This window comes from Marmota flaviventris, chromosome 6, assembly GCF_047511675.1.
Source record: "Marmota flaviventris isolate mMarFla1 chromosome 6, mMarFla1.hap1, whole genome shotgun sequence".
Classification (NCBI taxonomy): Eukaryota; Metazoa; Chordata; class Mammalia; order Rodentia; family Sciuridae; genus Marmota; species Marmota flaviventris.
In genome coordinates, this window is record NC_092503.1 from 112,828,973 (window position 1) to 112,846,200 (window position 17,228).

Genomic DNA, 17,228 nt, shown 5'->3' on the forward strand with positions numbered 1-17,228 from the left:
GATCTACCACTAAGCCACACCCAGTCTAAAAGCAGCTTTTAACAATTTGATTGAGGTAAAGATAAGATACACAAGAATAAGTAAGAGCTGGTTGTTTTGTGCCTGTGATGATGGCCAGGTTAGCTCATGACCTGAGGAGGAGGCTCCAATTTGCTAGCTGTCAGGTTTGGGAAGTACTTTACTTACTGCCTGCAACTCGGAGCAGAGTAGGCCTGCATCGGACCGCAGGTGCTTACCAGCCAGGTGGTTTCCTGGGGTCCACTCCTGGAACAACAGACATTTATGGAGAACTTATTCTCTGCCATTATCTCATTTATCCCGCCCCCCCACCCCCCACAAATCTGTGAGGTCCTCATTTTAGAAATAAGGAAAATGAAACACAGACAGCTTAGGTTGCACTAGGTAACCAGTTAATCAATGACAGAATCAGTCTCCAACCCCGAGTTGGTCTGACTCCAGGTCCAGAACTACAAACCACTACACCATATTATCCTCATTCCCCAAAATGATCTGACTCCCTGGGTCTGGAGCTGGGCTGCATTCTGTACCTCAGTAAGTACCCCCAGAAGGCCACTGGACCACACTTTGAGAAGCAATGCTCTATAGCAGCAGTTTTCCATCTGGCTGCAGATTAGAACCAGAGATTTCCAAAACTATTAAAGCCCTTCCCTTCTTTTTCAGTTGGTCCAAAGTAAGGGTGGGAGTGGTGGCATTTTTTTTTTTAAGTGTGACAATGTATTCATTAATCCATTCAATCTGTCAAAGTAGGTCTGGGTATCTACTTTGTGTTCTTCCCTGCCCTGGGGCTGCAGATACAAAGGTAGGTGGGACCTATGTTTGCTTTCCCTGGACTCAGGTGACTGGCCTGGCTGGGTGGAGTCTGCTGTTGGTGGAGGAGGGGAGGCTGGGTGAGCTCTGGAAAGAGCAAGTTCATTCCCTTCTCAGATGCTGCTGCTGCTGCCTGGCTGCCCTCTTTGTAAGGTCTTCAGCCTCACCCTAGAGGACTGTTTGTTTGAATTCCCAAGCTCCTTCTCAGAAAACCACAGATTGTCAAAGTTAAATAGGGCCTGAGAAATGATCTATGTCCTGAGCCCTTGAACTTTCGTAGGCAGCTGACAAAAGTCCTGGGGATCGTGTTAAATCTAAAGATGCCGGGAGCTCATCGCAAAAGGTCTAAACCACAGGTCTCCACTGGGGCCCCAGGAACATGTCTATTTTAAAATGCTAAAAATGGCTCTGGCACACTTTTAAGCCAGGGTTCTTGGCCTTGGCTGTAGCAGAGGCAGTCATGGGGAGTTCTAAAACCATCAATGCCCTGGCCTCATCCCTGGAGAGTCTGATCAGTATTTTTAAAAACTTCCTGGTGATTCCACCAAGCAGCAGGTGGAGGCCCCCTGACTGCAGGGCATATGGGGCTTTCCAGCTGGCCTTGTGCAGACACTGGGGAGGCAGCCCAGGACAGCCACTCCTTGCCACCATCGCAACTTTGAAACAAGACCAGAGGAAAATAGGAGGAGGGTGGAGACAAAAATTTAAAAGCCACAGAGAGGGTGGAGAAAGGGAGAAACCAGAAGGCTGGATAAGAAGTTCCTACTGAACTCACCTCCCAGCTCCCTAAGGCTTACATTCACTTTTTTTCCTTATTATATTAATAGTTAAGTGATATAAAAAATTGGAAGTATAAGAATATATGAAAACAAGAAAAAGCATCTGTAATCTTACATCAGAGATAATCACATAAAATCTTAGCATGACATATTTTAGCTTGTTATTTTAGTATTGTTATAACTTATATTATAATATTTTAGTATTATATAATATATAATTATATAATCTTTAATCTTAATATGGGACATTAGTATCCTTTTTACTTTATTTTCCTGTTTTGCTTTTATGTAATATTTCAAAAGGTTTTGTTTTTCATGTAATTAGAAATCTAAGTGCTAAACCATCATGCTGAGTTTGGGAGGGCTTGAGAGGGATGGAGATGGCACCTACCCTCCCCCAGGTGTGATCACCCATTCATGTCTACTCACATGCAGGGGCAGAAGCTTCTATGCCCACTCTGCAGCCCTGGACACCCTGCACTCAAATGTGCACTTAGCATCATACTTTCAAAGTTATTAGTAGCGTTTCATATTTAAGTATTGAAAGATTTCTCCCTCTTTCCCAGATCTCTAAATTCTAAGGAAAAACAGTACCAGGGTACCCAGGAGAGTGGCCATATTAGACACAATGGGTCTCTGCTCCTGAGCCTGCTCACAGTCTCTCCTTACTCTTGCCTCCTCTTCCATGCCCTGGGGTCCCAGTTGCTGTTCTCAGCCTTGGATTGAGGCTGGTGCAGTGGATACAGGTTGTTTCTCCACAGGTGGCAGGTCATGGCAGTGTTCATAGTGGATCTGACAGGTAGGGTGTCGGCAGCAGTGTGGCCACTTTGGTGATGGGGTGTGGTTCAGCACTTTACTCAGCATGAACCTGTACAGCAGCTGGTGGAACTGCAGGGCTAGCTCCGAGGGATAGGGTCTATGTGCTGCCTGAGAGCTGGGCCCCTCCACCTTTCTACAACCCAAAGAACCAAGTCCCAGGGCCCTGTGGGAGCTCTGAGTAGTCTTCCATCCTGTACCTGATCTGAATGATCTGCTTCTGGGGCCTGGTGCTTTTCCTCCTCCTGCACTGCTTCTGCTACAACCACCACGTGTCTTACTAGATCAGGTTTGTGGGCTGCTAGGAAGAACATCATTATAGTCCAGCTTATGGTGAGTTAAAGGGCGTAAGTCTAAGGGGTGGGACCAGGGGCCACCCAAAGTTCCCTCCCAGGTCCTTCCACCCCAAGTAGAAGGCATAACCCTGGAGAGATGGTGGTAGAAACACTTAACAGAGGTTGTGCCTCGGCATCTGGAGGAGGTCCTCTGGCGTAAGGACTCTTGATTACCAAGAGGGAGCCCTGTGAACTAAAATGTGGGATAGTCATTATGGTCCTCATTTGAGGGCCAGGGGGAGCTGGTGGGAGGGGAGTGGAGACTTGGAGAGAGTGGAAGAAGAGGGCTGGTTGGGATTCCAGGCAGGCACCGAGGGTTTTCTCCAGTCCTGCTGCTCTGAACCACCTTCAACCCTGGCCCCAGTGTCTTGCCTGTTTTCTGGATTCTAGGGACTTATTTTCTTCACACCACTCAGTTGGCACCTGGAGGACACTGTCCAGTATTGGTAACCTCTTCTAAGTGGGAGGCTTTCCTCCTTCTAGGTGTATGTGATTTCTGGAGGTCAGGTTCAGGTATGACCATCTTTTCATTCTCCCACAGTGGCCAGGTCCTCGAGAGGATGATGTCTTACCTAAGCTGACAGTAACCAACCTGGAAGGACCACATTCTGAAAGCAGGAGCCAGAGATTCCTGGGCCATTTCTATCCACAGGGGGCCAGTCCATCTGCTCCAGCCTTACCTCACGGGGTCGACTGGCGTACTCTGGTCTCCTGTGCAGATCTACACAGGGGCAACTGGCACTGGGATGCTCCCTGTTTGAAGCCTTAGCTCTTGTCTGCTGGAACCGTTGGGATGAAGTTCATCCACCTCTTTTTAATTCCAGGGGGTTGAGCTGCAAATGCAAATATCCGATTTCTTGTGTCCTGACTCTCAAGGAAACAAAAGCCTGATCTTTGATTAAAAAGCTGCCATGCTCAATTGCTTATTGCTTTCTTTGCATGTCACTTGCATGTGAGACAAGGGATAGACCTTCCTTCATCCAAGTCCCTCACCCAATATCATTCTTCTCATCTGCTTAACATTTCAGCTATCTCCCTGTGATTGACTGGATTTGAAGGAAAATTACCCAATTATTTCCAATGTTCTAGAGTGACAACCTAATCCATCCTTTCCTGCCAAGAACACTTGTCCTGGAAGCTTCCGGGAGAGGGCTGCCCTGCGTGCCTGCCTGTGCATCTTTTTGTCTTTCTTTGCTTCTCACCATCCATTTGCTCATCTTCTAACTTCCTGTCTTAGTTTTTCCTATTTTTCTCTCCTGTGTTGGACGTTCCATTCACTGCCCCTCCCTTCCCACATCCTCTTTCCTCCCGTTACCCACGGCTCCCAGGGCTTCCTTTTCCCCAGGCCTCATGCTCTCCTCACTGCAGGCAGCAAGGTTTCTCTACCCGTGTCTGATGGTGCATGAGATGTGGAGGCAGAGAGGCCGAGGGATGGGAAGAAGGGGGAGCAGGGCTCCCAGCTGGTCTACTTTTCTCAAAGGTAGCAACACTAGTTGGGGAGTCCAGGCTGCTGCTTGCAGGGGCCTAAAGTTTTCTTTCACCAGAGGTTACCCTGGTCTGCAAGAGTCTTGTGTGTGTGGTGGGGGGAGGGGGTTACTGAGGATCAAACCCAGGGTCTCAAGCATTCATGCACGCTAGGCAAGTGCTCCACCCTGAACTATACTCCTAGCCCTGCTAGATCCTTGGTGCCTGGTGTTTGGAGGGAGCCCCTTCATGGAATAGTTAAGGGTTTGTGTTATGGTTTGGATGTGAGGTGTGCCCTGCAAAGCTCAGGTGTGAGAAAATGCAAGGTTTAGAGAAGAAATGATTGGGTTATTAGAGCCTTAACCCAATCAGTGAATCCATCCTCTGATAGGATTAACTGAGTGGTGACTGAAGATGGGTAGGGTGTAGCTGGAGAAGGTGGGCATTGGGGGCGTGCCTTTGGGGTATGTGTTTTATATCTGGTGGGTGGAGTCCCTCTCTGCTTCTTGATCATCAAGTGAGCTAGTTTCCTACCTCCCTCACTCTTCCACCATGAGGTTCTGCCTCACTGCAGGCCCCAGGTATGGAACCAACCTTCTATGGACTGAGACCTCTGAAACTGAGCCCTCAGATAAACTTTTCCTCTCCTACAATTGTTCCTATCAGATCTTTTAGTCACAGCAGTGAAAAAAGCTGACTAAGACAGTTTGGTTCTGGGAGGGCTGGCCCTCATGTGATAGCTCAGCCCCACCCCCCCGCCCCAGGATCCCATTTATGCCTCTGGTCTTTGCATCCTATGAACCAGATTTGTGTCTGTAGGACTGGTAGGGACCTTTGGATTTCTTCAGTGCCTTTCTGTAACCAGGATTGTCCCCAAGCGAGGCAAATACTGACTTTGGAAATGAATTCATTATTCATGAACACAGACCCTGGAACAGGCTTCTTGTCGGCATGACCCTTCCTGACTTGGAACTCGAGCTTGACAGATATTTTACAAAGCCCTAGAACTTCATGACTCAGAGGTGAAGGCAGCAGACAGTGGAGGTGGGTGGGGAATCTGGGCAGGAGTGGCCTGGTGCTTCCTGGAAGAGTCCTACCTCCCAGTCACCCTGAAGAGGGGAAGGGAAAGTGTCCCTGTCTGTTGTCAAAGTCCAGTCTCCTGTGTGACTCAGAGCTTCGTCCAGCAAAAACTAACCCCTTCCCTCTTTTTCATGTCAAAATTCTGGGCACCCCTTCCTTGCTGGTCATTTGAGCATGAGGTCTTCTTCCCAACTGGATGTTCTCTCTCTTTTCCCTCCTGACAGGGAAGGGAGAAGCAGGGAGGGGGCTGTGTCATGGACAAGAGGCTAGAGAATCATCAACTGAGACAAAAGCAGAGGAAGTGACCACTTATCTTTTTTGTTAAGTTGTATTTTATTTCCAGTTGACACATAATAAATGCACATATTTATAGGGTACCATGTGCTGTTTTAATTCTTGCATACTTTTTGTAATGATCAAATCAGGGCAATTAGCATGGCCATCACCTCAAACATTTGTCATTTCTTAATGGTGAGAACATTCAAATTCTTTCTTCTAGTGATTTTGAAATACACAATGCATTATTGTCTATTATTGTCACCATATTGTGCAATATAGCAGCAAAACTTAGTGTTGTCTTATTGTAACTTTGTACCTGTTAATCAACCTCTCCCCATATGGCACTCCTTCTGATACCTGCACTCCTGTGTTCATTGCAGCACTTTTCACAAGTACCAATAGGGAATCACCCTAAGAGCTGGGATACTATTCAGCCTTAAAAGCAGAAATCCTATCATTTGTGTCTCATGAATTAAGCGAGGCACAGAAATATAGATACCGTGTGATATCACTTACATGCAGAATCTAAAACAGTTGTTCTCATAGAATTAGAAAGCAGAAAGGGGGAAGTTACTTGTTTTCTATGGGAAATGGTAACTGGAGGTTGCAGGAACTCACCATGATTCCGTAGGGAGGCAGGCCAGACCACGATGATAACAGTTTCCATTTATTGAGCACCCATTCTGTGGTATTTGCTTTTCATTTACTAGCTCAATAATGATAACTACTATCCTATGCAAGATAGATATTATTATCTCATTTGACAGACCAGGGAATTGAGGCTCAGAGGGGTTAAAGATTGCCCAAAATTACATAGCCAAAATGCAGGTCACCTGGGATCCAAAATATATCCTTTTCTCTCTCCGCTGGCCATTTATTCAACAAGTCTTTATGCAACATCTGTATGCACCTGAAGCTGAGGCGACAGTAGGAGACGGCAGGGACACAGATGGAGGCACTTTCATTCTAGTGGTGCCATCTCTCCTGGCCAGAGTTCTTAAGGGCTCAGCCCCAAAGTTCAGCTCTCCCCCAAGGGGCAGTGTCTCTGCTAACTCTTTGAGTGCGAGGAGTGGTATCAGCACTGGGTAGGAAGCGGATTCCAATGCCACCAGCTATGTGTGGGTCAGTAGCCCTCCCTGTACATCCGCATTTTTCCCTGTGCAGGAAGGGGCGGGCTATATGCTAAGCTCCCTTGACCTGTACATTGGCACCGGCCTGCAACTTCTTACAGCCTCAGAGCCTCAGGCCCAATCCAGACTTTCGGAGAATCATAACGTGCATTTTAATAAGATCCTCTAGGTGATTCATGCACACACTGTAATTTGAGAAGCTCTGGCGAAGTCTGGCTTCTCTTACCTTCTCTCATTTTAATAACCTCTGGCTGGGGCAGTCGCTCACCAGCAGGGGGCGCCGTAGGGAGGGGTTTCAAGGTGCACGGCCTGTACCCAGGTGAATCCTTCCCTTTCTCCTCCCTTCTGGACCTATCCTGCTAGCTAAATTGACTGACTCCTGGGATCCTCGGCTCCTACCTTGACTCGATTGGACTTTGCCAATAGAAAAGGACACTCTCCCCAACTCCTTATGGACGCTGGGAGGCATGAGTCGGCCAGGAAGCTCTAGGCCACTCCTACCTGATTCTCCGCCCACCTCCACTTGTAGGCTGGCCTGGCTGACCGTGTCTGGCTGACCTGTCTATTTCTCAGAGAAGGAACTACTGTTCCGGGACAAGCCAGGAGCCTCTGGGAGGAATTAGCCAGAAAGGTGAGCCCCTTTCTGGGGCACCTGGAGGTGGGTGGGCACTGCAGCGGGGTCACCTGGACTCAGGGGAGGGGCGAGGCCAGAGTGTGGGGATCTTCGGTGGCAGGAGAGGAAAAGGGCCCCTGCTGCTGGGTGCTGCTGGGCTGATCTGTGCACTATAGAAATGTGGGCATCGCTAATGAGCGCTGGCTGTGACTCAGCCGCGGCCTCACTCATCCCAGTGCTTTTATGTCCTGTAATGATAACTGGAGATCTAGCAGATGTTGGGAGGTGCGGTGAGAACAATGAGGGAGAAGGGTTGAGTTTAACAGATCTGAGCAGCACTTTGCAGCAGGACTCTGGATCTTTGTGTTGGAGAAGGCAACTACCTAGGGACAGGCGATGGCGGGATTCTCAAGAGCCCTCATTTTAGGGAAATGCTATTCAGGACAATCTGGGGCCTGGAGCAAGACAAACTGGAGGAATGAGTGGGTGTGTGTGTGTGGGGGTCGGTATGGAGTTGGGAGGCTCCAATTCATACTTGAATAACTGTAGTGCTGCAGGTTCTGTTCAGCAAAACTGGGGACCATTTCCCCTCCTGGGGCTAGGGGGAGGATGAACTGAGAGTCAATGCAATCTGCAAGAGCTCTCAGCCTGGGGCCCCAGGGCTGAGTTGGGGGAGGAGCTAACCTGCTAGGTAAATGAATGGTCTCCTCTTGAAGGGCCCTGAGGCTTTGGGGGTGGTACATACATACCAGCTTCTCTGGGTGGGGACGCTGGGCCAAGGGACATCACTGCACCACCCAGTGGGGTGGGGAGGATTTGGACTCTGGTCTTGGGAGGCCCCAAGAAGGTTGTTGCTGTAGAAACGAAGTGGGTCTCCCCCCCTTCCCTTCCCACTAGCTGGCTGGTCCCCTGACATTAGTGCATTGGTGGAACCAAGGGCGTGCCGTTAGGTCCTTCTATTTCTTTTTACTCTATTTCTATTTCTTTCTTGTCCAGCTTCATTCCCTCTAGAGGAGGAAAGAAAGGCCTGGGTCAAAAGGATGGGCGGGGAGGGTGAGGGGTGTTTCTGAAAGTCCTTGTCATCCTGGCGCATCCTTCCTTTCTGTCTTCAGTTGGTGCTTAATAGTCCCTGTCCATCCTGATCTATGAAATGAGATACAAATAACACCAGCTCTTTGAGGATCAAATGAGATGAGCCATGGAGAGGGCAGCGGTGCAGAGTGAAGCTCCATAGATGATAGCTATTATCAGAGTTAAAATTATGAATATGGAAGAACCAAAAGAAAGGGATGGAACCTAGGAGTAGCTCGAACCCACCTTCCCACCAGATGTGGGGCACTGTCAGCTCACCTGAGTCACCTGTGTGCCCTGCAGGCAGGCTGGCTGAAGAGGCTGGCGCACTGACCGCAGGGTCAGGTTTTAAGGCACAAGGGGCAATGCAAGCCTCCCTTCCGGTCCACATCTTCAGCGAGGAAGCCCGGTAAAGAGGCCCCGCCTGGAGTCCATCCCGAGGACATAGAGGAGCTTCTGCCCTGTCTGGAAGAGGGTGGGAAGGGGGCTTAGTTTTCCTGGGGAAGGAAAGAAGGTAGGCAAAACCTCAGCTCCAGGTGGGTGGTGTGAGAGAAGGAGCAGGACGTAACGGATGCCAGAACTTTTTCAGTGGAGATCCTGGTGAATCAACCCGAGGGGATTCTGAGGACTTGGAAGGAGCACATCCTGCCTCACAGATCTCAGCCGCCAAGTGAATGAATTCCACTCCCTCAGCAGCTCCTTGAGAGCTGAATAAGACGTCATCTTTAACAGGACCGAACTTCCCACAGTGCCTGATACACAGCTGGTGCTCAGGAAATACTCATTTGGGAAAGCTGCATGTGGCCGCAGATGATCAAGAGCTGCTCAGGCTGGTGGGATGGCGATGGAGAGAGATGCGAGTGGGGGAAGAGACTTCCAAGGGAGGGTTGGTGACCCAGAGAGGTTCTACTGAACAGGAGGGCTGCAGGGGGGACACAAGGCAGGTGGGGAGAAGTGGGAAAAGTAGGAGCCAGAATGAACTTGTCCCATAGAGTGAGAGGGTGTTGGAAATCAGGGGGACTTGAAGGTGGATTAAGGAAGAGCTGGCGTTTCTACTGGAGGCTGCTGGGAAGTCTCCTGTGAGGAGCAGGCCCCCACCTTTGTTTTTCTTTCTTTCTTTCTGCTTCTTTCACTTTTAACTTTTGTTACTCATGTTGTACTGTGTGTTTGCCTGGGAACTACCTTGGGAGTTTCTGGCAGAAGGCGGGGCATAAAGAAACAAACACATTTGGACAGTGCTTATCATCCACGAATGATGTCACAGGACTTCCCTCCATCCTCAGGATCGCCTGGGACATTTCCCCTCCACTTTTAATAACTTTGGAAAAGAATGATAAAGTTTACATAAAATACATGTTTGGTGCCATTCGTAGTCCTTATTCACATCTTCCGCCCTCTCAATTTGCCATGGCCTTTAGCTGTGACCAGTGGGAAGAGTTTGGGGGGTATCCTTCCAGACCTGCACTGTCTTAAGACAGCAGTCACTAGTACATGTGGCCACTGAGCACTTGAACTACAGCAAGTCCCAGCCGAGATGTGCCTTAAGTGTAAAATACACACAGAATTCACAGACTTGGTGTTGGAAAAAGAATGGAAGATATCGCAATAAATTTATATTAATTGACTGCTGAAATAATATTTTGAACGTAGTGGGTTAAATAAAAATAGCATTAATTTGTCCTATTCCTTTTTTAATGTGGCCACCAGAACACTTAAAATTACATATTTGGCTTGCATTTTGTTTTCATTGCACACGACTACTCCAAATCTTTCTCTACACATTTATATCTACACACACACACACACACACACACACACACCCCCATAAACCCCTATCTATACTATATACACTTATCTTTTTTGCAGTGATGGGGATTGAACCAAGGGCCTCTCACATGCTAAGCACACACTCTACCACCGAGCCATGCCCCCAGCCTATGCCTTTTTTTTTTTTTTTACATTAATAAGATCAAAGGAGGCCTATGTGTGTCTTGCTTTTTTCCACTTAAGATTTTGCTGTATCAGCACTTGCAGATCAAGATAAAGTCCTCTTTTTCCTCCTTTTTATTTTGAGACAGGGTTTTGCTAAGTTGTTGAGGCTGGTTCTAAACTTGTGATACTCTGACTCAGCCTCCTGAGTTGCTAGTATGCCACCACACCTGGCCAGGGTAGATATTTTGACAGGTGAAGAAACTGAGGTATACTAATCAGATAAGCATACCCAGCCACAATGCCCTAGATAGCATTTGAACTCATTGTCTAAATGTAAACTCTTTCTGCCTCAGAGTTTATCTTGATGTACTAGGTCATGAAAAGTTTGTCAGAGAGAGAGAGAGAGAGAGAGAGAGAGAGAGAGAGAGAGAGAGAGAGAGAGAGATGGGGGGAGGTGAAGGTCTATGAAAGGAATTGATCCAGCAGCTGTGCTGGAATGTGCTCCTTCACTGCAGCCACATGGAAGCCAAGTCTTGGCTTCTACAAGTCTTGACCCAACCCATTTTTTCCTCCAGGCCCTTGGCCTTGACTGGCACTGGGTGCAGGAGAGCCAGTAGCATCTAGTGACCAGGCGGATGTGCCCCCAGGAGAGTTCCTTCCAGCCCTCCCAGTTCCTCCTGCTGGTGGGGATCCCAGTGGCGAGTGCTCTCCTTCTGGTTCAGTGCCTTCGCTGGTATCGCTCTCGCTGGCTGCTGGGGACCTGTCTGAAGCCAGATGGGCAAGAAGAGCCAGTGTCCCCGTCCACCCCACTACCAGAATATGATGCTCCAAGGCAGTGTCCACCGGCCACACTGCCAGAGATAGCTGCCTTCTACCAGGAATTGCACATGCCCACCCAGGGCCAGACCATCATCCGCCAGCTGATGAACAAACTGTTGGTGTTTTCGGCTCGAGAGGTGGATCACCGCGGCGGTTGCCTGATACTCCAGGATACAGGCATTTCCCTGCACATCCCTCCAGGTAGCCACTCCCAGCCTCCTCCTCGGCATACAGTTGTTGGAACTGCATTAGGACACCACATCTGTTCATAGGCATCTTTTTAATTTTGAAAATTGTTTTTCTAGTTTAACCTTATTGAATCCAAAGACAGACATATTACTTATCTTTTGTGACAGCTTCCTAGCAGGTGGAAGTAAAGTGCCTTGTTCTAGTGACACTATGCGTTGACAATTCTCAGATAAAAGGAAGAGCACGGTTTGCAAATCTACACAAGGCCCTGCATGGGTTAGCAGCAGCCTTGGAAGGATGGGCACTGACTGGTTTAGGATTAGGCCATGAGTCAGCTCATGGCGGTCTCATTCATATGGCCTCTCTGGGCCCTGCTGGGGGCCTCTCCTAGGCTCCTGCCTACCTACTCTCTTACTCTGGCTGACCTCTTTCCGGGGTAAGGGTGCCTGCCTACCAGACCCATCTCAACTCTCCATCTCCCCAGGTGCTGTGGCCGTGGGCCGCCAGGAGCGGGTATCCTTGATTCTGGTGTGGGACCTGTCAGATGCCCCGTCACTGTCCAGGTCTCAGGGACTGGTGAGCCCTGTGGTAGCATGTGGCCCCCATGGAGCCTCCTTTCTGCAGCCCTGCACCCTCACATTCAAGCACTGTGCCCAGCAGCCCAGCTACGCCCGCACCTACAGTAGCGACACCTCCCTGCTAGATGCCAAGGCCTGGAGGCCCCTGGGTCGGCCCGGGGCCCACACGTCCCTGGATGAGTGCCGCATCCTCCTCTCCCACTTCAGGTAGGCACCTGCCCACTGGCCTGTCTTCCTGCTCCCATGTCTCTGCCGCTGTCTTTCCTGACTCCTGTCTCTCTGCCTCGTCCTCAGCTCTGTCTGGAACTGCCCCTTTATCTATTCAGGATGGTCTGCAAATCCCTGGGTCCCCCGTGTCCCTCTTTGGGCCTCTGTCCCACTGTCCATGGCATCTTGTTTATTTCCAACATTGTCCGGGGCTGTGCATCCCACTCCTGTCTCTCTGCCTGCCTGGAGGGGGTCTGCTCCATTCCTACTGGGGTCTCTCTGCAACTGTCTCGACCTTGTGTCTCTGTCCAGTACTATCTCCAAACTACTGAGGCCAGTTTGTCCCCTCCAGTTTCAACTCATGTTTGTCCTCCATCTCTGACCTTCTGGAATGTTAAGGTGTCTGATTCCCCATGTCCTTACCTCTTGTTGATGAGAGCAGGGCCATTTGTGGGGCCCCTCACAAGCATGGGGATTCTGAGCCTACCTTCCCACTCTCCCTGCCACAGAATACTCATTGGCTTTCCTCTGCACTCAGTGAGGGGCACCAGGACATATTCACTTTGGGACACCTCTAGCAGCCAGCCCACCCCTCTCCAGGTCCTCTCCATAGGTCCCTCTGGAGTGTTCTCTGCACCTCCTGGGAGACCTGCACTGGGCCCTTCAGGTGACAGGAGCCTGGTGGTAGATGCACTGGGGTCTGGCGTTTCCCTGCCCTCCCGTGTCAGTCCCTGCCACCATCTTCCTCTGCAGCCTGTACACCTGCGTGCTAGAGGCGCCTGTGGGGCAGGCTGCCCGTAAATGGCTGCAGCTGGCCGTCTTCTGCTCGCCGCTGGTGCCTGGGCAGTCCCACCTGCAGCTGCGTGTTTACTTCCTGAACAACACGCCCTGCGCCCTGCAGTGGGCGGTGACCAACGAGCAGCCCCACGGTGGGCGCCTGCGCGGGCCCTGCCAGCTCTTCGACTTCACTGGGGCCAGAGGTGACCAGTGCCTGAAGCTCAAGTACATTTCTGAGGGTGAGGCGGGTGGGGCCTGGGAACTGGAAGCAGGGAGCCCCATGAGAAAGAGGGGTCCGTGGCCGCCCCCTGGGCTGGGAACCTGGGAACCCTAAGTTTCTTTCCTGGACTCCTGGGCCAGCAGCAGCAGCAGCAGAAAGGAGACCTCCTGGTTTCTGCTGCTGCCCAGAAGCTTCCAGGCTTTGTCCTCTTCCTCCCTCTGCTGTGCGCCCAGCCCTTGCTCCCCACCCAGGACAGGGTGATGCCAGGTGGGAGGTGGGTGGTGTTGTACCCTGCAGGAATGGGGGAGGGGAAGGTGGAGGCTTCTATTGTCCCCCTGGGTGGACCTGGCACAGGAAAGGGCCTCCAGTCTTTCTCTGGGTCCTCTTGCCCTTATGCTAGGGCTGCTGGCATTGCCCAGGGCAAATGCCACACTATATTTGTGTGGTTGCGGGCAGGGCACACGGTGGTGGTGCATGGCTGCTTCAGGGATGGATGGGGGATGGAGGCTGCAGGGAGGGGGAGAGGAGGGAGTATGGGGTACAAGGCCACTTTGGTTCCCTGCCCAGGTTCTGGAGATTTCCATCCACTGAGACCCTCCTCACTTGACTCTTCCCACAACTTCCTTTAAGATTTGTGGAAGGCCCCACCTTCTGAGCCCCTCTGCCCTCTCTCCCCTCCCCAGGTTGGGAGAATGTGGATGACAGCAGCAGCCAGCTGGTTCCCCATCTCCACATCTGGCATGGAAAGTGCCCCTTCCGCTCCTTCTGCTTCCGGAGAAAAGCAGGTAGTCCAGGAGCCCCGAACCCTCCTGCTCCCACCCACCAACAACCCTGATATTCTGCAGCTCTATGCTGGGCTGTGCACATAGACTTTCTGTTAAGGGAGTCAGTGCAGATCTTTGCAGTATCCGGCCTCTGCTTCTTCAGAGCCCTAGTGTTCCTGTAGAGTCCCTTTGACATCTCCTCCCCTCTCACCCCAAGTCTTTTCCTCTCACATCTGTCACTTTCTACCTCCTCTTTTTAGTCAATGAGAACGAGGACTGCTCAGCATCAACCAATGAGATCATTGTCACCATGCACACCTTCCAGGATGTGAGTTGTTATTGAGGGGCAGAAGGAGGGGAGGGCCTGTGACAAGTCCCAGGTAAGGTGGGCCAGGGGTCTGGTACCTGCTGAGTATGGTCCTAATCACATAATCAAGTAGATAAAGATGTCATTTTCCACAGAGTAGACATCTCACTCCCTTGTCTGTCAATGGAGGAATCCAGCGGGGAACAGAACCAGATGGTAGATTAGCCCTTCTCCCACCTCAGGGACTGAGGCAGCAAGGAGACCTGGTGTCTCCTAGGCTGCCTACATCTGAGAGACGAAGCCTGGTATCTCCAGTGGGAGAGTGACCAGGAAGGGGGCTTGGAGTAGGTGGGAGGGAGTTAGTTCTTTCCTCATCTCACAGCCTCAAAGGACTATATGAAGAAATCAGGGGGGTTTCATCTGAGTGGAAGGTAGACAGGTACCCTGATGTTGTCTCTTGGGAGGAAGGTGGGATGCAGGGAAGGGGGCACAAGCGCCTGAGTTTGGTATCTCCCCCTGCCCCATGACCGCATCCAGGATTTCTCATGGTAGCTTAGGATGCACCCTGTATGGGTCTTCGTGTTCCAGTCCCCAAAGAGCTCAGTGGTTCAACTTGAGGTTGAATGTGGGGTTCTGGGGTCAGTGAATTAGAAGGAAGAGAGGGCTGGGTGGGGCATTACCTCCTGGTAAAGTGGCTCTGGGGCACAGGGTGAATCAGAGACACAGAAATAGGGGTAGGCTCTCAGCTTCTTCCAAGGGGAATGTCTTATGACCCCAAGTGTATTCATTGCCCCTCCGTGAACTCAGGGCTTGGAAACCAAGTACATGGAGATCCTCAGATTCCAGGCATCAGAGGAAGAGTCCTGGGCAGCACCACCCCCTGTCTCCCAGCCACCCCTGTGCAATAGGTGAGGTGAGGGGTGACCTTTCTGCCTGGGGGATGTTTGGGATTCCTTCCCCAGCACCTACAGGGCAAGTACAGCGTTTGGGGGTCTCTTTGATTCTTCCCTCCAAGAACACCCTTTCCCCCTGGCTCAGGCTGCCCCCAGAGCTCTTTGAGCAGCTGCAGATGTTGTTGGAGCCAAACAGCATCACGGGTAATGACTGGCGACGACTGGCCTCTCACCTGGGGCTCTGTGGCATGAAAATCCGGTAAGAAGGGTGAGGTGTGCAGATGGAAGTGGCGGGTGGATTGGGGTAGGGAATCCTCAGGACACCCTGGGAACTGGACCACAGATAAGGGGATGACTTAAAAGAATGACAGCAACTACTCCCTACCCTCTTCCCCGTAGAAGGGTAGCTCTACTGATCACTGTATCCTCAGTACCTAGAGTAACACCTGGCTCTTAGTAGGTCACAATAAATGAGTTAACAATGAATCAAATATCATGCAAGTCACTGGGTGCTCATGATTACTAGCAGATAGTGTGTGTAAAGCATGTGGCTAGGCGCCTGGCACATGTATACTCAATAACTCTCATTTGTGGTGGCAGTGCAGCCACAGTCCCTGTCAAAGGAATTCACAAAGAAATTGTAGAATAATTCTGAACCAGGTCCCAGAATCCAGGCTGTGAGTGCAGGGGTCAGGGAAGGCTTTCCCAGGAGATGGGGCTATAGTAGGGCTTTGAAAATGGTGGGTTTAAAAACCAGCCATTTATTTAAGCATTTCTTCAAGACCCACTATGTCCTGCTAGCACTGCGATACAAGAATGACAGCCGGTTCCAGTTCTCAGGAGCTCATATCTTGTGTAGTAAGGGATGCAGAGAGTTTAAAAATAAAGTCAAGTGATCTTTGTGCCTGCTTGTGTGCATCTACCACAGTTGCCTACCACACTGGGAAAATACACAATAGCTGAAGAGCTAGCTATGACCAGAGGAACCTGCAATTAGGGCTTCAGGGAGGAGGGGTGGGAAGAGAAGAGAGCCCTTGTCTGAGGGGAGCAGCAGAGGTGTTTGTGGGTGTGGTGTGTGCAAGGTGGGACAGGGACAGGCCTCAGGAAAGGAGGCTCAGGGTGGGCGGGGGTGAGCCAGAAAGTCAGGAGCACTGGCTTGTTCAGTGGGCAGAAGACTCTGGAAGATTTTTGAGCAGCAGAGAGTCATGATAAAATCTATGGTTTAGAGCAACTGTTTCCTTTCTGGTGGGTAGAATGCTGTGGCCTGGGAGACAGAGGGGAGCCATTAAGAGCCTGGGTGAGGCAGGAGTGTGTTTGCGGTGGGGGAGGAGAAGGCAATCACAGAAATCAGAGCGGGAAGCAAGCTCAGAGGTCCTTTCATCCAAGCAGCTGAGGCCCAGAGAGGAACAGAACCTGGGAGTTAGCTTCTGAGCCCCAACAATCTGAGGTTTTAAAATCCTGGGGCCTCAGGCCACCCAAGTCCCCTGGACCCTAGGGAGAGCAGGAGGAGACCCAGAGCTAGGCTGGAGAGGAGGGGGGGGGGTCGCAGTTGTGCCTGGAGGAGAGGGAGACCCCTCTCCAGCTCGTTCCTCCTGGCTTGGGCCAGGTTCCTGTCCTGCCAGCGCAGCCCCGCCGCCGCCATCCTGGAGCTGTTTGAGGAACAGAATGGCAGTCTGCAGGAGCTGTACGACCTCATGACCGCCATGGAGCGGCTGGACTGCGCCTCGGTCATCCAGAACTACCTGAGCCAGACACCCAGAGGCAGCCCAGGCCCCGCCCGTGGGGCCGCCCTGGAGAACCAGGGCTTGGAGCTGGACGAGAAGCTCTGAGCGTCTGCTCTCGGGGGCGGGGGAAGCCGGGGGTGTGCTCTTCTGCCCAGAGAGAAAATGGCAGCTTGATGGACGTGCCCAGAATCCTCTTCAGAAGCCACAGTCCATGTCCAAGGCCATCCAGGATACCGGAGCGCTCTCACCCGCGGGCTGCACCCCGACCGCCCCTGCGCCCACGAACTTTGTTCTGCGTGCAGGTCCTCTCTTGGCCAGCAGGGGGCGCGGGAGCCCAGGAGATGGCCACAGTCCGGCCAGCCTCTTGGAAGCTATTTCATAGACCAGTGGTCTGCCAGGTTGCCCCATGGGCACCGCATAGCA

At 51.2% G+C, this 17,228-nt stretch overlaps 1 protein-coding gene across 1 annotated transcript; it reads left to right on the forward strand.

The window, feature by feature from the left end:
* Positions 1–10,962: 10,962 nt before the first annotated feature.
* Positions 10,963–16,910, forward strand: Unc5cl (unc-5 family C-terminal like). The gene is made up of 8 exons (XM_027943490.2): positions 10,963–11,347; positions 11,820–12,120; positions 12,874–13,136; positions 13,801–13,902; positions 14,142–14,209; positions 14,996–15,096; positions 15,227–15,340; positions 16,688–16,910. The coding sequence occupies exons 1-8, from the start codon at positions 10,963–10,965 to the stop codon at positions 16,908–16,910; spliced, it is 1,557 nt and encodes a 518-aa protein (XP_027799291.2).
* The last annotated feature ends 318 nt before the right edge of the window (positions 16,911–17,228 follow it).